General features: G+C 44.8%; 1 protein-coding gene across 1 annotated transcript; it reads right to left on the bottom strand.

The window, feature by feature from the left end:
- Positions 1-9,900: 9,900 nt before the first annotated feature.
- Positions 9,901-10,836, bottom strand: LOC138652236 (olfactory receptor 5A2-like). Its single transcript, XM_069743004.1, has one exon. The coding sequence runs from the start codon at positions 10,834-10,836 to the stop codon at positions 9,901-9,903; it is 936 nt and encodes a 311-aa protein (XP_069599105.1).
- Between the last annotated feature and the right edge of the window lie 12,897 nt (positions 10,837-23,733).

Raw genomic sequence — 23,733 nt, 5'->3', positions numbered from 1 at the left:
GGAAAGAAAAAATGAATAATTAACTTTTTAGTCACAAAAATGATGTTTATGCAGCGCCTCAGAGATCTGGTCGTTGCAATATGACACTCTGCCACTAAGGGGAGTGATGGTACGTCTGATGGCACTGAAGGAATTCTACTGACCAGGTATCACCAGCACACATTACACTTCACACTCCGGCCACTAGGGGGAGAAAAAGGCTTTATTTATTGGGCCACTCCTCATACTGGTAAAACTAGAGGTTGGATAGGAAGTTAGTCAGAAGCTGACTGGGTTGGATTCAGGCAACATCCCGTGGCAGGGGGTGTTGCAGGGAGAAGACACAGGGGGTCCCTGTCGGGCGTGGGAACCTGGTAGGTACCTAGCAAACAGAGCAGAACGTTACGGAACCGCGCCTGCACTACCTTGCGGCGGTATCCTAAGAGAGAGACACGAAGGGAAGGACATTGTGGAACAGTGAGAAACGAGATCAAGCACAAAGGAGAGCCAGTAGGAGTCGTGCCGTGAGACCGAGGCAACATCCTACTGAGGCGCGTAGCCGGTGGCCGGAACACCGCGGAAGTAACTGACTCTAGGCCTTACTTCGAACTCCGCAGGACAGTTAATTATAGGTTGGCTGTCTACCTTAAATTTCCTACGAAGACATAGGGGGCAATGCGTGGAGAGGGGAGTCTCTAGGGTCCCGGAAGAGCTCCGAGCCTTCCCGTCATACTGGTGCGTCCTAGCCATAACATACCTGGGGGACGAGAAACTAGTAACATCTGGAACAAGAGAGATATAATTAGAAAGAACGAAGGAGAACAGAAGTTGTGAGGACTATTCCGAATGCTCAGCAGGTTAGCACTACAACACTCAGGCGCTAGTGGTAGGCACTGATTTCCACCTGCAACGGGAACTCTGGATGTGCCCATCGGACCGGCCGGTCTCAGAAAGCCCTGTTAATCGTGCTCTGGATTGAGGATCCTGAAGTCTTCAGTAAAGAGGTAAAGAGACTGCAACCTTGTGTCCTCGTTATTGCCTGCACCTCACACCATCACCATCCACCTTACTGGGAAGCCCTGGGGACACACTTCACCTGTGGGAAGGTATACCATCTAGCTGCCATTCCATCACCTCAGCGGACCCCACAGCAGCGTCAGTCACCCTGACCGAATACCACAGGTGGCGTCACGAATCCCTGACAAACTGTACCACCTTTATTGGACGCCCCATAGCAGGGTCGTGGACCGGGTCTAGCCACCGTGACAGCCTCAGAACCGAATCAGAGAGGCCCGGTACCGAGAACTCGTGGCCCTGTGTCTGGGGGCGATCCATTTTTGCAACAATTTTTTTATTTTCCCAAGGGTAAAAAGAGAAACTGGACCCCAAACGTTATTGTACAATTTGTCCTGAGTACGCCGATACCTCATATGTAGGGGGGGAACCACTTTTTGGGCGCACGACAGGGCTCTGAAGGGAAGGAGCGCCATTTAACTTTTTCAATGAAAAATTGGCTCCAATCTTTAGCGGACACCATGTCGCGTTTGGAGAGCCCCCGTGTGCCTAAACATTGGAGCTTCCCCACAAGTGACCCCATTTTGGAAACTAGACCCCCCAAGGAGCTTATCTAGATGCATAGTGAGCACCTTGAACCCAAAGGTGCTTCACAAATTGATCCGTAAAAATGAAAAAGTACTTTTTTTCACAAAATATTTATTTTAGCCTCAATTTTTTCATTTTCACATGGGCAACAGGATAAAATGGATCCTAAAATGTGTTGGAAATTTTCTCCTGAGTACACCGATACCTCATATGTGGTCACAAACCACTGTTTGTGCACACGGCAAGGCTCGGAAGGGAAGGAGCGCCATTTGACTTTTGAATGAAAAATTAGCTCCAATCGTTAGCGGACACCATGTCGCGTTTGGAGAGCCCCTGTGTGCCTAAACATTGGAGCTCCCCCACATGTGAAACCCATTTTCGAAACTAGACCCCCCAAGGAACTTATCTAGATGCATAGTGGACACTTTGAACCCCCAGGTGCTTCACAAATTGATCCGAAAAAAATGAAAAAGTACTTTTTTTTCCACAAAAATTTCATTTAGCCTCAATTTGTTCATTTCCACATGGGCAATAGGATAAAATGGATTGTAAAATTTATTGGGCAATTTCTCCTGAGTACACTGATACCTCGCATGTGGGGGTAAACTACTGTTTGGCCACGCGGCAGGGCTCGGAAGGGAAGGAGCGCCGTTTGACTTTTTGAATGAAAAATTAGCTCCAATCGTTAGCGGACACCATGTTGCGTTTGGAAAGGCCCTGTGTGCCTAAACATTGGAGCTCCCCCACATGTGACCCCATTTTGGAAACTAGACCTCCCATGGAACTAATCTAGATGTGCGGTGACCACTTTAAACCCCCAAGTGCTTCATAGAAGTTTATAACGCAGATCCGTGAAAATAAAAAATCATTTTTCTTTCCTCAAAAATTATTTTTTAGCCTGCAATTTTTTTATTTTCACAAGAGTAACAGGAGAAATTGGACCCCAAAAGCTGTTGTCCAGTTTGTCCTGAGTATGTTGATGTCCCATATGTAGGGGGGAACCACTGTTTGGGCGCACGTCAGGGCTCAGAAGGGAAGTAGTGACTTTTGAAATGCAGACTTTGATGGAATGGTCTGCGGGCGTCACGTTGCGTTTGCAGAGCCCCTGATGTGCCTAAACAGTAGAAACCTCCCACAAGTGACCACATTTTGGAAACTAGACCCCCCAAGGAACTTATCTAGATATGTGGTGAGCACTTTGAACCCCCAAGTGCTTCACAGAAGTTTACAACGCAGAGCCGTGAAAATAAAAAATCATTTTTCTTTCCTCAAAAAAGATGTTTTAGCAAGCAATTTTTTATTTTCACAAGGGTAACAGTAGAAATTGGACCCTAATAGTTGTTGCCCAGTTTGTCCTGAGTGCACTGATATCCCACATGTGGGGGTAAACCACTGTTTGGGCGCACGTCAGGGCTTGGAAGGGAAGTAGTGATGTTTTGAAATGCAGACTTTGATGGAATGGTCTGCAATTTTTTATTTTCGCAAGGGTAACAGGAGAAATTGGACCCCAATTGTTGTTGCCCAGTTTGTCCTGAGTACGCTGGTACCCCATATGTGGGGGTAAACCACTGTTTGGGCGCACGTCGGGGCTCGGAAGGGAGGGAGCACCATTTGACTTTTTGAACGCAAGATTGGCTGGAATCAATGGTGGCGCCATGTTGCGTTTGGAGACCCCTGATGTGCCTAAACAGTGGAAACCCCTCAATATTAACTTCAACACTTACCCCAACACACCCCTAACCCTTATCCCAACTGTAGCCATAACCCTAATCACAACCCTAACCTCAACACACCCCTAACCACAACACTAACCCCAACACACCCGTAACCCTAATCCCAACCCTAACCCTAATATCAACCCTAACCCTAATCCCAACCCTAACCACAACTGTAACCCCAACACACCCCTAACCCTATCCATAACCCTAACCACAAGCCTAATCTTAACCCTATTTCCATCCCTAGCCCTAATTCCAACCCTAACTCTAATTCCAACCCTAACCCTAAGGCTATGTGCCCACGTTGCGGATTCGTGTGAGATTTTTCCGCACAATTTTTGAAAAATCCGCAGGTAAAAGGCACTGCGTTTTACCTGCGGATTTACAGCGGATTTCCAGTGTTTTTTGTGCAGATTTCACCTGCGGATTCCTATTGAGGAACAGGTGTAAAACGCTGCGGAATCCGCACAAAATTGACATGCTGCGGAAAATACAACGCAGCGTTTCTGCACGGTATTTTCCGCACCATGGGCACAGCAGATTTGGTTTTCCATAGGTTTACATGGTACTGTAAACCTGATGGAAAACTGCTACGAATTCGCAGTGGCCAATCGGCTGCGGATCCACGGCCAATCCGCTGCGGATCCGCAGCCAAATCTGCACCGTGTGCAAATACCCTAAATCTAACCCTAACCCTAGCCCTAACCCTAGCCCTAACCCTAACCCCAGCCCTAACCCTAACCCTAGTTCTAACCCTAACCCTAGTGGAAAAAGAAAAAAAAAATATTTTCTTTATTTTATTATTGGCCCTACCTATGGGGGTGATAAAGGGGGGGGTCACTTACTATTTTTTTATTTTGATCACTGTTATATCACAGTGATCAAAATATACCTGGAACGAATCTGCCGGCCGGCTGATTCGGCGGGCGCACTGCACATGCGCCCGCCATTTTGGAAGATGGCGGCGCCCAGGGAGAAGACGGACGGACACCGGGAGGCCCGGTAAGTAAAAGGGGGGGGGGGGATCTGAGACAGGGGGTGGCATCGGAGCACGGGGGGAGAGGGCAGGAGGATGGGGGAGCAGACAGGACGGCAGAGGGGAGCGGAACATAGATCGGAGGGCTTGGGAGGCTTCCAGCCATGGCCGATGATATTGCAGCATCGGCCATGGCTGGATTGTAATATTTCACCAGTCTTTTAGGTGAAATATTACAAATCGCTCTGATTGGCAGTTTCACTATCAACAGCCAATCAGACCGATCGCAGCCACGGGGGGGGGGGAGAGGTGAAGCTGCCACTCCCCCTGTCCCTGCAGATCGGGTGAAATTGGAGTTAACCCTTTCACCCGATCTGCAGGGACGCGATCTTTCCTTGACGCCACATAGGCGTCATAGGTTGGATTGGCCCCGACTTTCATGACGCCTACGTGGCGTCAAAGGTCGGGAAGGGGTTAAAGAAAATAATGAATACAGCTATTATAATCCAAAATTTGCAAATATGTTATCACGTGTTTTATTTGAGCTATATTCCAGCTTTATAAAATCATGTTTTGATTTTGTAAAAGAAGCCAAGGCTAAATCTGCAGATATTCTTCGAATGTTCTGTAAGACGTTGTTTCAAAGATCAGATGCAGTCACAGAAATCAGGCATCTGTAGGTCTCTTGTGCAAGAATTTCTCTTGAGAGCTATATGTAAATTGCCTCTTCAGAGAAAAAGAGGACTTGAACTCTATAGCGCCACCTATTGGAAGTAGCGATCCTACAAGTCACAATCAAACTTTTAACGAGTCTTGCAATATGACTTAGAATAAGAGCCAAATCAGTATCTCAATTCGCAGACACGGTGTTTCGGGCTGTTGGCCCTCATCAGTGCAAAGCATGAGAACTGATTTGGCTAGGTGAGAGGCTCTGGACTGAGGTCTAAGAGGTAAGGTTTCTCCTTGTGGAGAGTGACGAACCAGCAACGGCTTGTCAAGGTAGGGTGGCTTATTCTCCGTGCAATGCTTCTCTGGGAAAAGTAATATGCAAATTGCCTCTTCAGACAAAAAGAGGACTTGAACTCTATAGCGCCACCTATTGGAAGTAGCAATCCTACAAGTCACAATCAACCCTTGAGAGTTAATAATTGTTTATGTTCCACTTGTTTTTCAGCTTGCATAGAAACTTTATGGCAGAATCTTGAATGAAATACTGCATCATTCTGCAAGAGGGAAGTTCTCTCTCTCATAATCATTAGGGTCCTGTTTATACCTGTTATATCCTACCTTTATCTGTCTATTTTAATTGTAATATAGACTCTAAATACATTTTCCTTTCATTCAAATCACCTGTGAAGATGGATACTTTTGCTTGGAATATAGATTGTCACGCTCACGCCCTGACTGGTGGGCGTGAGCTCGGGGGGTTTGTGGCCCCACTGAGCCACAAACCAGACTACCCTGGAAGGGGCATGACAATGACAGCTGCCTTGGTCTTCACTGGAGCCTTTGATGGTGAGGTCAGGCTTGTGCGGCAGGCTGCTGCCAGGTACTACTCCAGGGTTGTGTCTGGCTGCGGGTGCTGATCCCACTTGGAGAACATGACACTAGGACAGGTGCGGGCATCAGGCAGGACTGGCAGAAGAGCACGACTGAAATTCAGATGAGTAGGCTGGCATGACTGAGACACAGGGCTGGCAGAGACTCAGGGCTGGCAGGTATGGCAGAGACACAAGGTTGGCAGGTACGGCAGAGACAGGGCTGGCAGGTACGGCAGAGACACAGGGCTGGCAGGTACGGCAGAGACACAGGGCTGACTGGTACGGCAGAGACACAGGGCTGGCAGGTATGGCAGAGACACAAGGTTGGCAGGTACGGCAGAGACAGGGCTGGCAGGTACGGCAGAGATACAGGGCTGGCAGGTGCGGCAGAGATACAGGGCTGGCTGGTACCGCAGAGACACAGGGCTAGCAGGTACGGCAGAGACACAGGGCTGGCAGGAATGGCAGAGACACAGGGCTGGCAGGAACAGCAGAGACACAGGGCTGGTTGGTGTGGTGTATGAAGGAACAGGTAGGGACCTGCTCACACAGGAGGTGCAGGTACAGATATGAAATATGAAGAAACAGATAAGGTCCTGTTCACACAGGAGGTGCAGGTACGGAAACAAGCCAGAAGGAAAGGAGAATGAAGGAACAGGTTGGGACCTGTTCACACAGAAAGAGAACCGCAAGGCTGCGGATAGGAGCGGTAGAGCAGCAAGAGAGCGCAGCAACAAAAGCTCAGCAGAGTGGAACCGCAAGGAATGCAGAGAGGAGCTGCAGCAAGAGATTACTGACGAAGCAGAAGCTAAGCAGAGCGGAACCACAAGGAATGCGGAGGACAGCTACAGCTAGAGATTTCTTCAGCAGCAGGAGCGGAGCAGAGTAGAATGGAGCAGAACCGCAGGAGTGTGGAGCAGAGGCAAAGCCGCAGAGACACAAGGGTAGAACCACAAAGTGCAGAGCCAAGAGCAGAGTGAAGGCACAGAGTGCAGAGCCAAGAGCAGAGTGAAGGCACAGAGTGAAGAGCCAAGAGCAGAGTGAAGGCACAGAGTGCAGAGCCAAGAGCAAAGCAAAGGCACAGAGTGCAGAGCCAAGAGCAGAGTGAAGGCACAGAGTGCAGAGCCAAGAGCAATGCAAGGTCGCAGATAGTGGAGCCGAGAGCAGAGCAGAGAGGCAATGCAGGGAAAGAAACCACAGACAAGGAGACAGAGATAGGACAAAGTTCAGACAAGGTAATGGAACAAGATAAGGTACAAGAACAAAGACACAGGGACCAAGATATTCTGCCTCCTGGAGGGCACACAGACCAAAACAAGGCAAAGCAAGGACACAGACACTGAGACCAGGATATACAGCCTCCTGGAGGGCAGACCAAGAAGAAGGCAAAACTAAGGAGTAGAGCCTCCAGAGAAGGAGAAACACAGAGCAAGGCCTGGCAGCTCAGAAGCAAAAAACTGAGTAAACACATTTTACAGGCCCAGTCCACTGGGTGGAGCTGCTCTAAATACTGGAGGCCTCTTGGTAATTGGTTAGGAACAAATTAGACAGGTGCACCTGATTCCTATAAGAACCAGAGAGTTCAGGCGCCGCCCCCCTATGCACACAGCCAAGAAGCATGCAGAGAGCAGAGGCACAGAATATGGAGCTGGCAAGAAACAGAAACCACAACATGACCTGGAGCAGTGGGATAGTGTGAGAGATGAGAGGCCATGCCGTGATGCCAGCAGGGTTGTTACATAGATTTCCATATAAGCCAATATTTCTTCACTTTCAAAACCATTAATCTGTTACTGCTCCCTAAATAAAGGGATAATTTTTGGACAGCTTGTAAAAAGCTATCACTTCTTCCATAGCAACAATCAAAGCTCCTAATACTCCCAAGCAGAATTATTGTTTTTCACCCAGTGTAAATAAGCTATGGGTTCATCAGTTTTTACTGGCTGTCTATAAAAAAAAACAGCAAGGCAGGCATCTACCACCAAAAGGGATAATTTTTGGACTGTTTATGCAACGTAAGTAGCATAAAAAGTTTGCTTATACAATGTGTTGTTAAATACGCTGTTGGTTACCACTGGTTGCCATTTCTTTCCTTTAGACAAATTAATGCTACTTTGTTACTTCTAAGTTTGTGTTTGGATTAAAGAGCTAAAAGCAGTGCAATACAATCCTTGGAGCTTACATATATTGACATAATAATTCATAGGAGAAAAACTTGAAAATGCATCACATACAATGACCAGAAGAATAGAAACCTGCAAAATGATTCAAAGAATAAATCAAAGCACATGAAGACTTATTACATTATGTAGAGACTAGAGATGTCATTTTTAATGGCTTTTTTGTTGTATTGTTGTTTTTTTCTCCTTTCATTTCAAAAGATAAATAAAGGAATTTACAAATTGTTGTTTTCAGTCTAATGCTTTTTATAACAGCAGCTACAAGAATCCAGCATAAGACCAATAGTAAAATAATAAAATACTCTTTATTGAAAATAAAGTGGACAAGACACATTAATTAAAACCAGATATGACAAGATACAATAAATGAAGGTGGAAGAATAAAGTGCAAAAATTATTATGTAATATATATAATAAAGAATGAACCTGAGACCAAACACAAAATAATTAGATATAAAATCCTATAGACCTAGTAAATGATCATAAAGTGTTTGGTATATCTATGAATATAATAGTAAAAAAAAGTGCAGTGCAAGAATATGAATGTAGAAATACAACAAATAAATTGCCAGAGCATATTAAAAAAATGCAGCTCTTAACTCATAATAGACTAAATATTATATAGTTCAATTCTTAGTGAATAATGGAATACCAAAATTATGAGATTTAGAAATAAAGGATCACATCAATGTAAAAATAATAAAAGAACTCCAAACCCATAATATCGAAGTTCACTGCTCGTCCTCCACGTCACCCTCCAAGGCACGTTTCGCAATGCTTCCTCAGAGAGACTCAAGCCACTTGAGGCAGCACTTAGTTCTGTTTAATAAATAGACAAGTCTCCTTCCACACTAATATGTTACCGGTTAAATTCCAGTTTGTTAATATTTCAGGACTGATCTCAGGAGTAAGTTTATTTTAAGACTTTTGGTCATTAAATAAATTAAATGCATAACAATTTATAAACAATTTAACACCACATTATTATTCCAAAGGTCAATCTAATTTTTTTTGTAATATATTTTCTAAGGTAAAGCTTTTACTTTAGGAATATGTAAACGGCATATGAAGGTAGGAGTATACCCAGAAATACAAAATCAGAATGCCCCCCATTTTCTACATAATTATATTCACCATTTTAATTTTGGGACCAAAGTCCCGTGTAAAAGTTATTTCAGAATAAATCTGTGCAATAGAACGTCGGTTTTATATAAAATTATGGATTTCTTCAATGGAAGCTGTATACTTCTGTATACAGTATGCTTTCTATTGTAGCAGCTGCAGATAGCAGCTACGACAGAAGGTATCACTTTAGTAACAGACCCTTTCTCAGTATCAGCCCGATGGCAGTCATAATAAAGGGAGTATGTCAGCATCCAAATGCTATGTAATCTAAGAGCAGCATGGTATAGGGGCAGAGTCCCTGATTCCATCAATGTGTCACTTATTAGGCTGTGTTTTGCTGCTTCAATAAAATCAGTGTTTTATCAGCAGGAGATTATCACTAGAGGACTAGTTGTCTAGTGCCTCCCAGTCCAACACCACCACTGATTGTCAGTGTATACAATGTACACTGAAATCTGCCAATCAGTGATGTGGGCGGGGTTATACGCAGCTCAGCATTTGTGCTCTGCAGTAGAGAAAGCTATGATTCTAACACAACTGGTGCACCCAGTAAACTAAGTGATACATCATTGGAATGAGGGTTTTTGTTCCTATATCATGCTGTACTATTGTATCTCTCCTATCCCCCTATTTCTCCTTTCCCTTTTTCCATTGCTTCCCTCAAAGTAGAACAAGTTCTTCTTGTTATATATTTGCTAATTCTTAACTTGAGATTTCTATTAATCCTATTCAATTGGACTTGTCTTGCTCTAATCAGTCACATCCATTTTGTGTTGCCTTTAGCTGCGTAACTTTAGTTTATGGTAAATTTTGTTAAGGGCCCTCTTTACATCATTATTTCGTAGACTGTATATAAAAGGGTTTAGCAAGGGGGCAATAACAGTGTACATAACAGCAACCAAGCGGTCCTGGCTTGGGGAACTGGACTCGGGTTTTAAATACATGAACATAACAGACCCATAAAATATTGTAACAACTGTGAAATGGGATGAGCAAGTAGAAAAAGCCTTCTTTCTTCCAGAGGTGGAATAGAGACTTATGATGGCTGCTATGATATAGCTGTAGGATATTACTATGAATATAAATGAAACGACCACCACACAAACACTAGTTACAAATATAACAATCTGATTCATCCTGGTGTCGGCACAGGCCAGTTGAAGTATGGGCGGAATATCACAGAAAATATGGTTTATCCTAGTAGGCCCACAGAACGGTAACGTAAAGGTGATGACTGTGTGTATAAGAGAATTCGTTGACCCAACAAGGTAGGATCCAACTATCAGCCGAATATTAACTGTCCGCCTCATCATGACGCTATACAAGAGCGGTTGACATATGGCAACATATCGATCGTAGGCCATGGCCGCTAACACGTAGCATTCAGTCCCACCACAAAGCCCAAAAGTGTAGACTTGTACCATGCAGCCATGGAAGGAGATGGTTTTCTGTTTAGCCAATGAGTTGGCCAACATTTTTGGAATATTGATAGAGATGTAGCATATCTCAAGAAATGAAAAGTGTCCAAGAAAAAAATACATAGGCGCATGAAGGTTTGAACTCAGCATGTAAGCACAAATTATAGACAGGTTTCCAAGTACGGTAATGATATAGATGATTAAAAACACTATGAAAATTAAAATCTGGAACTCGGGAACGTCAGAAAGGCCGGTTAGAATGAATTCTGATACTCTTGTAAAATTTCTACGATCCATTTACAGTTTTACAAATATATTTTCTATTATGATCTGTGAATAAAAATATTATGTTACTTTAAACAGCTATTATAAAAAAAAAAGTGGGGAAGGTGGCCACCAAGTATTGGGTACCTTTGGTCCGGATGTCAGATACATGGTAAGGCAGTCAGCTGGCTCAGTGATGGAGGGAGTATGTATTAGAAGGAAGAATTGGTACTGATAGGGGATGACGAGAGGTAATTGACTCTTTGTTCACCTAAAAATATGTTGAACATCAGGAACGGAGGATAGATGGGCCCAATTTTAGGATCCAACCACATACTATTTATGGGCAATGTCAAAAGTATATTGGTAGGATAATTCTATTCAAAAGCTATGTACACAAAGGTTTCTATGGGCCAAATTTTTGGCAAAAGAGTTTCTATTTCTATTTGATAGGTTTAGAAAAAAAATCACTTTTATAGCCTTGTCATATCTATGCTGTTCATAAAACCTCAATATTCATAACTGCAATCGAGCAAGGAAGCTACATAGCAGTTTGTTAGCTTTTTCTGGTCCAGTTGAACCTAAGGCCATAAATTGGTCACCTCCTAAAATTCCTTCATCAGCCTGGTCTGCGATCCTTCAAATAATCGTCTTTAATTACCTATTCACATCAGGGATGTCCCCTTGTACTGAGGTCACCTTCAGGTCATAGTCTTGACTCAATATTCACTATCATCTATGAAATGGCTTATATTTTTTTACAATTACATCTATGACAATTCTCTTTCATGAAATTCAGGGATAGTGGGGAAATGGTAGGTGGGGAAATAGGAAGAGGGTCGCAGTGTAAGGATCCTAATCAATTGACCAAGTAAGAGAAGGACCAGAAAGAAGTGGAGTAACAAGGAACATCTGGAGGACCTTTTAAAACAATTCAAGCAAGCCATTGATGTAAATGAGTATGGTGTGATGCTTAAAGGGATTTTTACAACACAACTGGAAAAACACAATACAAAGAATTTGTAGAAATACAAAAACATTATAAAAACTTACGAGATTCATTTTCTGCAAGAACATTGAAATCCGTTGACTTGTACAGTACATACCAGGCTAATATATCATGTGAATACCCCTGAGTATAAAATCCCTATAGATCCATGGGTACATTTGATAGACACGCATGTCTTGTTAATTTGTCAATCAGGGACAATTATAGCAAAAGTATATTCTTCTAATTAGACAAACAGAGTCATCAATACGATGATAGAAACAGAAAAGTAATTATCCAAATCTTTGCTCACTCTCTATGTCCCTTGTGTTACTGAATTTCTTATGTAAATATGATCTATACTAGATGGTGGCCCGATTCTAACGCATCGGGTATTCTAGAATATGCATGTCCACGTCGTATATTGCCCAGCCACGTAGTATATTGCCCAGACACATAGTATATTGCCCAGTCACGTAGTATATTGCCCAGACACATAGTATATTGCCCAGTCACGTAGTATATTGCCCAGACACGTAGTATATTGCCCAGTCACGTAGTATATTGCCCAGACACGTAGTATATTGGCCAGCGACGTAGTATATTGCCCAGTCACATAGTATATTGCCCAGTCACGTAGTATATTGCCCAGTCACATAGTATATTGCCCAGCCACGTAGTATATTGCCCAGTCACATAGTATATTGCCCAGCCACATAGTATATTGCCCAGCCACGTAGTATATTGCCCAGTCACGTAGTATATTGCCCAGACACGTAGTATATTGCCCAGTCACGTAGTATATTGCCCAGACACGTAGTATATTGGCCAGCGACGTAGTATATTGCCCAGTCACATAGTATATTGCCCAGTCACGTAGTATATTGCCCAGTCGCGTAGTATATTGCCCAGCCACATAGTATATTGCCCAGCCACGTAGTATATTGCCCAGTTACATAGTATATTGCCCAGAATGAGGGCCATGTGTGCATTACGTCGCCAATCACACTCCAGTTCATATGACAGCTTAGTGAAAGCAGCGATCTGATTCTATGTAGTAAATATATGGCGCTGTCAATCAAGTTTATTTACAAAAACAGGCATCGTTCACATATTGCGCTACATACATGTGGGCATGCTGGGAGCTGTAATTGAGCGCTCTGTCTGCCTGTGCATATGGAGCGCCCCCAGACACAGGGCCACGAGTTCTCGGTATCGGCCTCTCTGGTTCGGTTCTGAGGCTGTCACGGTGGCTAGACCCAGTCCGGGACCCTGCTAACCGGCGTCCAGTAAAGGGATTTGTACAGTCTGTCAATGGTTCGTGACGCCACCTGTGGTGTTCGGTCAGGGTGACCGACGCTGCTGTGGGGTCCACTGGGGTGATGGAATGGCAGCTGGATGGTATAACTTCCCACAGGTGAAGTGTGACCCCAGGGCTTCCCAGTAAGGTGGATGGTGATGGTGCAAGGCGCTGTCAATAACGAGGACACAAGGTTGCAGTCTCTTTACCTCTTTACTGAAGGCTTCAGGATCCTCAGTCCAGAGCACGTTCAACCGGGCTATCAGAGACCGGCCGGTCCGATGTGCACATCCAGAGTTTCCCTCGCAAATGGAAATCATTGCCTACCAATAGCGCTTGTGTGTTGTAGTCCTACCCTGCTGAGCATTCGGAATAGTCCTCACAACTGCTGTTCTCGTTCGTTCGTTCTCTACAGCTTTCTCTCTCTCGTTCTTTGGTTCCAGATGTTACTAGTTTCTAACGTCCCCCAGATATGTTATGGCTAGGACGCCACCCGTTTGACGGGAAGGCTTGGAGGTCTTCCGGGACCCTAGAGACGCCCCTCTCCCAATGTTGCCCCCTATGTCTTCGTAGGTGTAGAAGGTAGACAGCCAACCTATGATTAACTGTCCAGCAGAATTTGAAGTAAGGCCTGAAGTCAGTTACTCCTACGGTGATCCGGCCACCGACTACACGCCTCAGTAAGATGTTGCCTTCCTCTCTCGGCACGACTCTTACTGGCTCTCCTTTGTGCTGATCTCGTTTACACTGTTCCACAATATTCTTCCCTTCGTGTCTCTCTCTTAGGATACCGCCGCAAGGTGTGCAGGCGCGGTTCCATAACATTCTCTTCTATTTGCTAGGCACCTGCCAGGTTACCACGCCTGACAGGGACCCCCCTGTGTCTTCTCCCTGCAACACCCCCTGCCACGGGATGTTGCCTGGTTCCAACCCAGTCAGCTTCTGATTAACTTCCTCCCCAGCCCCTAGTTTTACCAGTGTGAGGAGTGGCCCAATAAATAAAGCCTTTTGCTCCCCCTAGTGGCCGGAGTGTGAAGTGTAATGTGTTCTGGTGATACCTGGTCAGGAGAACTCTTTAGTGCCATCGGACGTACCGCTACTCGCCTTGGGGCCATACTGCAACGACCAGATCTCTGGGGCACTGCACTTCCCCCCGGTTAAATCCAGTACTCCTGGACTGGGAAGAAGAACAACAATATAATGCAGTGAAAGACATACAAAATTTTGAATGCTAAGAACAAGTAAATAGAAAAGGTGCTTCCCTTATTGGGAGGTAAGGACACTTGAACGTTACAAACAAAAATAACAGTTAAATATTTTTAAATAACATTATGACTATGAATAACTCTCAGTACCCAGCCGGGTATGCTACTAAGTGCAAATTTTTGAATCCTAAACTAACTCTTCCTTTAAGGGCGTATAAGCTGAACCCACTAAAGGCCTACTATCAAGTACTACAACAACTCAACTTTCTTTTCTGTTCTCACTTCACCAATGCAGGACCGCCTAGCTCCTTGGCTGAGCCTACTGCCATTGTGCCGACCATCTTTCTACATCTCTCAGGAGGACTCTCTCTCTAACCCCTACGGGTTCACTTTAAGCTTTCCTGTCCTCAATCTTTATTAACATTATTAAACTATCTAAATTCTTCAACATTATTAACGTTTCAACCTTTATCAAAGTAATCATCAAACATTCACTTTAAGAGGGACCCAAGTCTCTGGTGCAGATTCTCTTTCAGCAAGCAAGTTCACAGCAAGCAAGTCCTTCTGCATCATGTCTTCGCAAAGTCTTCCTTGGCTTATAAAACCAGTAGGGAGCACCTTTAAGAAGGTGCAAACTATATACAAAACAGTTCTGAATCATTCACCGTCCATGATCCGGCAGTCTTTAAACAATGATGAACTTGTACAAAAATAGAAAAAGGAATGGAAGGCAATAGGGATCCCGGGTAAACAAAGGGATCCCTAGGAGTTAACCCTGGACGGGTTTAAAGTAGCAGCAACAGCAGGAGACAGTTAACTATGTACATTGTTCAGGTTCTCGAGGTTTAGTTCTGGGAAGGTTGTGGTCTCACCTCACAGACCACTCCTCTCCGTTGAGCATGGGTGGGATCCACAGTCACACGTCGGGAGCTCCAGCTTCAACCTGTAGGGCTGCGCATCGCTGGACCCCCTGGCCACCCAGCCGGCCTCCCTCCGCCACCGGGTATAGGTTACAGCATCACCTGGCCTCAGATCCTGGGTCTCCTCACTTGTCCTGTAGCGGGGCTCCACCTCGCTCCGGTCGACACGGACCTGCAGGGGTTCTCCGATCTCCTGGATAACCCCCCTCTTCTGCCTGGGGTTGTAGAAGACTACCACTCCCCAGTGCGATGGCGGGACCTTCTCCTCTCCGGTGAGGTCTATCACTTCTACAGGTCGTGGCTGTTTCCTCCAAGCCGCCACTAGACGTCGCTGGTGCTCCGTCACCGGCAGGATTCTTAAGTCCCCCTCCTGCGGGGCACAACTCCCTGGCCGGGTGCAAAGTCCTGACGCAGCCGGAGTGGGCAGAGGAGGGGACACAGGGGACAGGTGGATCTCCGTCGGGTGGCCCAACCGGGAACTCACTTGGGCACGGGCTTCCAGGTAGCGTGCCAGCCGCCGAGCCTCGGCGGTGGCCACCCAGCCATCAGGCATCCGCCTTCCAGGTTTTCCCTCAGGCGGCTTTACAGCAGTCAAGTCCTGCAGCGGCAGTGACTCTGGGATCGACGCGGTTGATACAGGCCTGTGCCTGGCCGGGTCGTCTCCATGCGGTGGCCTGGGAGTCGCCATCTTTATCCCCCTCTCCAGATCTTCTTCTCGTGCTCTCTTTCGGGGGCGGCTCCGTCCCCACTGTCCCCACCCTCCATAGAGGATGAGAAGGCGGACCTCAGCGGCTGACGGGCCCGCCCTCAAGATAAAGCAATGCTTAGACTGGGCGGCCATTATCGTTCACGCTCTTCGGTTCTTCTACACCCATTTCCACGCCCTTCTTCTTCTCCTGCGCTCCTCGTGGCGCGGCAATGGCGGCAGTTTTGGCTGGAATCTTGCGTCAATAGCAATGCACAGTCCTTGCAGTAAATCACAATACCAACACGTCTCAATCACAGTTCCAAGGCACACATGACCCAATTCTTCAGGCTTAAGTACGATCCTGTTCGTGACGCCAAGTTGCAGCTCCCCCAGACACAGGGCCACGAGTTCTCGGTACCGGGCCTCTCTGGTTCGGTTCTGAGGCTGTCACGGTGGCTAGACCCGGTCCATGACCCTGCTAAGGGGCGTCCAGTAAAGGGATTTGTACAGTCTGTCAATGGTTTGTGACGCCACCTGTGGAGTTCGGTCAGGGTGACCGACGCTGCTGTGGGGTCCACTGGGGTGATGGAATGGCAGCTGGATGGTATAACTTCCCACAGGTGAAGTATGTCCCCAGGGCTTCCCAGTAAGGTGGATGGTGATGGTGCAAGGCGCTGTCAATAACGAGGACACAAGGTTGCAGTCTCTTTACCTCTTTACTGAAGGCTTCAGGATCCTCAGTCCAGAGCACGTTCAACCGGGCTATCAGAGACCGGCCGGTCCGATGGGCACATCCAGAGTTTCCCTCGCAGATCGAAATCATTGCCTACCAATAGCGCTTGTGTGTTGTAGTCCTACCCTGCTGAGCATTCGGAATAGTCCTCACAACTGCTGTTCTCGTTCGTTCGTTCTCTACAGCTCTCTCTCTCTCTCGTTCTTTTGTTCCAGATGTTGCTAGTTTCTAACGTCCCCCAGATATGTTATGGCTAGGATGCCACCCGTTTGACGGGAAGGCTTGGAGGTCTTCCGGGACCCTAGAGACGCCCCTCTCCCAATGTTGCCCCTTATGTCTTCGTAGGTGTAGAAGGTAGACAGCCAACCTATGATTAACTGTCCAGCGGAATTTGAAGTAAGGCCTGAAGTCAGTTACTCCTACGGTGATCCGGCCACCGACTACGCGCCTCAGAAAGATGTTGCCTTCCTCTCTCGGCACGACTCTTACTGGCTCTCCTTTGTGCTGATCTCGTTTACACTGTTCCACAATATTCTTCCCTTCGTGTCTCTCTCTTAGGATACCGCCGCAAGGTGTGCAGGCGCGGTTCCGTAACGTTCTCTTCTATTCGCTAGGCACCTGCCAGGTTCCCACGCCTTACAAGGACCCCCCTGTGTCTTCTCCCTGCAACACCCCCTGCCACGGGATGTTGCCTGGTTCCAACCCAGTCAGCTTCTGACTAACTTCCTCCCCAGCCCCTAGTTTTATCAGTGTGAGGAGTGGCCCAATAAATAAAGCCTTTTTCTCCCCCTAGTGGCCGGAGTGTGAAGTGTAATGTGTTCTGGTGATACCTGGTCAGGAGAACTCTTTAGTGCCATCGGACGTACCGCTACTCACCTTGGGGCCATACTGCAATGACCAGATCTCTGGGGCGCTGCACATACAGTATCACAGACCTGACTGCCGGCTCCGGGGCTCTCCGTGTCCGGGAACTGATGATGTGTAAGTTAGATAGAAATCACATTCACTCTCCGCCTGGTCACTCACTGCCGTCCACATGTCCGTAGCCGCACTGCACTCTGGGAGATGTAGTTCCTGATCGTCACATAGTACGAATCACAGACAGGAGGTAAGAGAGCGAGAGAACTACATTACCCGACATGCAACGCTGCTCCAGGCACTGACTGCAGGGGAGTAGGGGAGGGATCAATCGGACTGTGCCCATCGCTGATTGGTTGTGGCAGCCATGACAGGCAGCTGCCGAGACCAATCAGCGACGCGGGATTTCCGTTACGGAAGTTGCCGACAGAAGGACAGAAAGATGGAAGTAGCCCTTAGGCTAGGTTCACATTGCGTCAAGTACATGGCGTTAAACGGATGCGTTAAACGCATGTACAGAAACGGAGCAAAAATATGTGAAATTCGTCGTCACGGTAACGCTAGCGTTAACGCATGTGATCGCGTTTTTTCATTTTGATGTCCGTTTACGAAGTATCCGTTTGTCTGCGTTTGTCACTGTCAATAAAGTTGTTCTTTTTTTTTTTTCCCTTTTGTCATTGTCGGGTGTGGGCACAGACTCATTCTCCATTTTGAAAGCATTGAGTGAACTTCTGCTAGCAAGATGTTTGTGTCTAAGCTCGTCAGATTTCGCTTGATGCGGTTGCGACTTCGGCAGAGAAAGCGTAGTTCGCAAAGGAGATATTGGATCCACGAAGTGAATTTCTTGCGGAGTACATATGGTGCCTTTCACACCCTGTATGTGCAGCTTCGGGATCATCCCTTCAAATTCCAACGCTATCTACGGATGTCCATTGAGACCTTTGATGTTCTGCTCTCACATGTGAAGGATGAGATACATCATCATCGCAGCACTTTTCGTGAAAGCATCAGTGCGGAGCAACGTTTAGTAGTGACTGTGAGGTAATTATACATTTTTTTTATCATTCTATTGACAAAGACTAGATCTCGGTATCGTGTGGCCTAATGTTCATTTTGCAATTGTATATTATATTGTAAACTAGCCTTTAGATGATCATTAAAATCCTAATTTTTTTTTTTTTTTTGTTTTTGAATGTCGACAGATATCTGGCAACCGGAGAAACTTTTGCGTCACTGCATTACCAGTTTCGACTTGGGAAGTCAACAATTTGTCAACTGGTTCGGGAAACTTGTGATGCCATTTGGAACAACTTGCAACCACTTGTGCTACCAACACCAACATCAGAAATGTGGCTAGCGATTTCCCAACAGTTTGAGGATGTGGCTAATTTCCCCAATTGTATTGGTGCCGTGGACGGAAAGCACATTCGGATTCAGAAACCTGCGCATAGTGGTTCCCTCTACTATAACTATAAGAAATACTTTTCTATAGTATTGATGGCGATTGCGGATGCCAGGTACCGTTTTGTTGCTGTGGATATTGGAGCTTATGGCCGGACTAACGATTCCAGAGTATTCAGAGACTCCAACATGGGCCAATGTTTGTACAGCCAAAGTTTAAACATACCGTCATCACGACCTCTTCCGGGGACCGAAGGCCCAAGTTTGCCCTATGTTTTAGTTGGTGATGAGGCCTTCCAACTAGGACAAAATCTCCTCAAGCCCTACTCAAGCCGTAGTTTAGACTCCAGCAGGCGCATTTTTAATTATCGCTTGAGCCGGGCTAGACGTTATGTGGAGTGTGCCTTTGGGATTTTGACATTAAAATGGCGGATTTTACTAACCTGCATGCAACTGCAACCAGACAATGTGGACCGTGTTGTGAAGGCATGCATCTGTCTGCACGATTTTGTGGCGAGACATGAACCCCAGTTGGTAGACCCCAATGATTGTGAGTCGAACCTCAGTAGCATTGAATCGACTACAGTTCGTTCTGCATCACAAATAATGAGGATTCGTGATCAATTTGCACACTACTTCACACATGAAGGCCAGGTTCCATGGCAAGACAGACACGTGTGAAAATAATTTAAAGTCTTCCTGATGTCGTGTAAAAAGTTACGTAGTGTAAAAAGTTATGTTGTTTAACCTGATGTCGTGTAAAAAGTTACCTTATGTCGTGTAAAAAGTTAAAGTTAAAGTCATACAAGAATCTGAACTTTGAAACAGTTTACTAAATGTTTTTGTATTTTTCCAACAAACTGTTGGTACACAGGTGTAACATATGATATCCCATAGGGATGAAAAAAAAAGGAAAATAGAAATTAACAACAAAACCCCCCCCCAAAAAAAAATTGCAACGCGGTAATTGCACCTGGCTGTGGACAGTGAACTGTACTAAAGACTTTGGTACTGCACGGGAGTATTGTCTGCCCAACTATATGATGGACTGCTACATTGTCTTTGAGGTTCCACGCTCGTTTCACCCCGGCCTCTATATTGAGGGTTGTAGGGCGGCATGTCCAGTCTTCTTCTTCCCGATGGAGCGGGTTCCTCGGTGCCCACAAATTCCTCTACAAGCTCGTTAAGTCTTTGTCGAAACATAAGGTTTCTATGTGCCGGGATATTTTGTGCTACAGGCACATAGGATAAGAAAAGTAGCTTCCACTCATTAGCAGAGTATACAGACTCGCGTGCTTGCAGCTCGGTAATTTCCCGCCTCAGGTCTTTGAGCTCACTGCGACACATGTCCTCTACCCGTTGGAGTCCATCCACGATAATTGCATCAGCTTCATCTTTTTGAGATGCTCGCTTGCGTCCACGCTGTGATTGCAACCGGGCACTCACACCTGCAGCAACAGTGCTTCTATCCGCAGATCGTGGCTCGCTGATGCCAGACACATCTTCAGGTTGCGTTGGTTCCACTGAAGAAGGCTCAAGTTCCTCTGCTGGTCTAGGAGCAGCGGCACTGCATATCGTGCTGTAACCCAAAAACAAAAATTACTTATTTTCCTTTAGTCTTGCACACAGACCTTCTTGTACTTACGAGCGCTGAGACAATGTTTTCTGAAGAAAGAGTAGTTGGTCATAATGCACATACGGTGTCACCCGTTTGCCACTTGATCCGCTTGGTGCATTCTGACTGTTCCGGTAGTCACGGACAAAGCGATCGCGGATGGACTTCCAACGGGTATGGACAGCATCGGCTTTAAATTTAAAAAAAAAATAAATAAATGAAAATAGTAGATAGATTGTTTTAAGATATAGGAAAAATTGTTCATAGTTTGCTACGATAGTTGATATATAAATAGTAGATAGATAGTTGTTAGATAAGAAATAGTGTAGAAATAGTGTATAGATAGATAGATAGATAGATAGATAGTGTACAGATAGTTGATAATTGAGAGATAGATAGCAGACAACAAGTGGATAGGTTGATAGGATAGAATTTTTTTTTTTTTTAAACATTTTCCGATGTTACGTCACCAATATTTACCAATTTTTTTCTTTGAGGTTGTCGACTTCTCCATGTATCGGGGATCAAAGTGACAGATTATTTGATCCCACAACTTCCGGTTCTTCACGATGTCATGGTGGGAGCTGTCGCTCTGGTCCCATATGGAGGGGTTGGCTTCCACAAGGTTAATAAGTGTCTCATTGTGGATAGTCAATGGCTCTTCGTCAACGACAATCCTTTTTTTTTTTGTCGCTGACTTGGACTATGTAAACACAAAACGTTATGTTGATAGTGTCAATTTCACTGGATGGCCATATTCATATATACAGAGATAGATAGATACATAGATATAGCAATATATAGATAGATAGATAGATAGATAGATAGATAGATAGATAGATAGATACATAGATAGATAGATATAGATTGATAGATAGATAGATAGATATTGATAGATAGATATATAGATAGATAGATACATAGATATAGATAGATAGATAGATAGATAGATAGATAGACAGATACATAGATATTGATAGATAGATAGATATATAGATAGATACATAGATATAGATAGATAGATATAGATAGATAGATAGATAGATAGATAGATAGATAGATAGATAGATAGATACATAGATATTGATAGATAGATACATAGATATAGATAGACAAATAGATGGAGCGATAGATAGTTGATAGATAGTTTATAGATATAGTAGATAGAAAGTGAATAGATAGATTGTTGGTAAATATTGGACAGAATATTTCTAGTTTTATATTTACCACTGGCAGTTGTGGCGACGACAGACGTCTAGGGACCTTTTTTCTTTTTTGTCCTCCTTGTGCCACAACCTATTGTGTATGTAAAATGTAAAAAAAAATATTTTAACATTAAATAATGTTAACATTCATTGGATCAATAAATTTATGCCTGAAAAATTCAACATGTGTGCTATGTACCTTTGTTGTTTTTGCGTGTTTTTTGGGGGGAGGTCTAACAGCCTCGGGCTCAGAAGACTCCTATTCACAATAAAACAATAAACAGGATTGTTATGCCTAGCTCAATACAATGGAGTTTCACACAACATGGTTTTTTAAAGTGCAAGCCTACCGACTCAGAAGAAAAAATCGCAGACACGCTGCTGCTGCTGCTGACATCTGTATCCGACATCTGTGTGCAACAAAGCAATACATGTTTAGTACACACACATCCGACGGACATTACAGACTCCCATGATGTATACAGAGATATATATATATAGAAATGTACTTACATTTTATAAGAGCTACGGCAAAACACTCTGTCACGTGCAGGAGATGTGAGTGGGATATTCCTCCTTTAATGGCCGAAATCACATTTCCTGTCACATGACCACATGTGACCACCCTCAAACGCTATTAAAACGTGTGGTCCTATTTGGAAATTTTTCATGATTTGCGTCTGACTGCGTTTGCCATAGCCTTCTATGGCAGAATGAACGCTTCCGTTAGTAGTGCGTTATCTTGGCCGGACCCGAAAACGCTGCAAGCCGCGTTGAAGGTCCGTCAGAAAAAAAACGTTATGTGACAAACGCATACCAATTTAGGGATGCGTCACGATGCGTCAGACAATGCAAGCCTATGGGCGCGTTAGTATGTGCGTTACATTGCGTTTTTACTACTTAAAAACGAGTCCGTTAGACGGACACACCTAGCGCAATGTGAACCCAGCCTTAGGCAATTATATATATAGATTATGAAATAGATCCACCTATATTTGTTTTAATCACAATCATTATTTATGCATAAATGTAAAATGTAATATAGTACTAATAGATGAATTGTGTAATACTTTCAGCAGCATTTAGTTTTCTACTCCTTGGAACAGGTTCTATCAAAATGTTATCCAAACTCCCAAGTAGAATTTGGAAAATGTATTAAAACATACGGTAATTCAATTCTGTTCGAATTTAAAAAAAAAATATTCTCCATAATTCACTGGTTGTCATTTTGCTGTACTGTAAAGGGTTGGCAAAAGGTAAAAAACAAAACAAAAAACTCTTTTTACTACTCTCTTGGGGGCCTCCTCCACAGCATATTCTTCCCCGTAAAGGGCTGAAACTCGGAGCTTCTGTATGCTAGGCCAAGATTTCCAGCCGTGATCAAACCGGGATAACTCTGTGCATTCTAAGGTCACGGCAACATCAGGATGCGCGCTGACACATTACGGCAAGCACTCTAGGCCGGGACCTCCACTATGACTAGAATTCTCTGGGCAATGCTGAAAGTCCCAGTCTTAGATACACAGGATTTGGGCCCACAGGCAAACCAATGTATAATAAGTGATATTCGATGTGCAGAGAATAATCTTTGGATTTGGCAAGTTGGCAAATTCGAATTTTGCCAGATCCACTAATTTCTACCCCTAAGTGCTCTCAAGCAGAAAGGGGATGGAAAAGGATAAAGCTGGAGAAAGCAGTAAGTTTATGAGAATGTATGCTGTTATAGGGGAAGGATGAGCTTGTTAAAGAAGATTGAAATTCAAGGGAAAAGAAAGCGGTCACTAGGAAGCGCTGTGACGGTCACAGTTAGAATTGAAAGCAAAAGGTCCACCGCAGCTCCAGCCGTTAACCTTCTAGGAGGATACAAAATGCAGTAAATAGTAATAACGGTCCTAGGAGCGCTGGAAATGAGACCAAAACAAGGATTTTAGTGTTGAACCACAACGCGTTTCAACGGTCAAACAGTCTTCATCAGGTGGAAGTTCCACCTGATCTCATTTCCAGCGCTCCTAGGACC

This window comes from Ranitomeya imitator, chromosome 10, assembly GCF_032444005.1.
Source record: "Ranitomeya imitator isolate aRanImi1 chromosome 10, aRanImi1.pri, whole genome shotgun sequence".
NCBI classification, from domain to species: Eukaryota; Metazoa; Chordata; class Amphibia; order Anura; family Dendrobatidae; genus Ranitomeya; species Ranitomeya imitator.
The sequence above is the reverse complement of the archived record's forward strand: the minus strand, read 5'-3'. Positions and strand labels throughout refer to the sequence as shown.

Excerpts from the sequence above, each read along its gene's own strand:
- LOC138652236 (XM_069743004.1), bottom strand. The coding sequence starts at position 10,836 with ATGGATCGTAGAAATTTTACAAGAGTATCAGAATTCATTCTAACCGGC.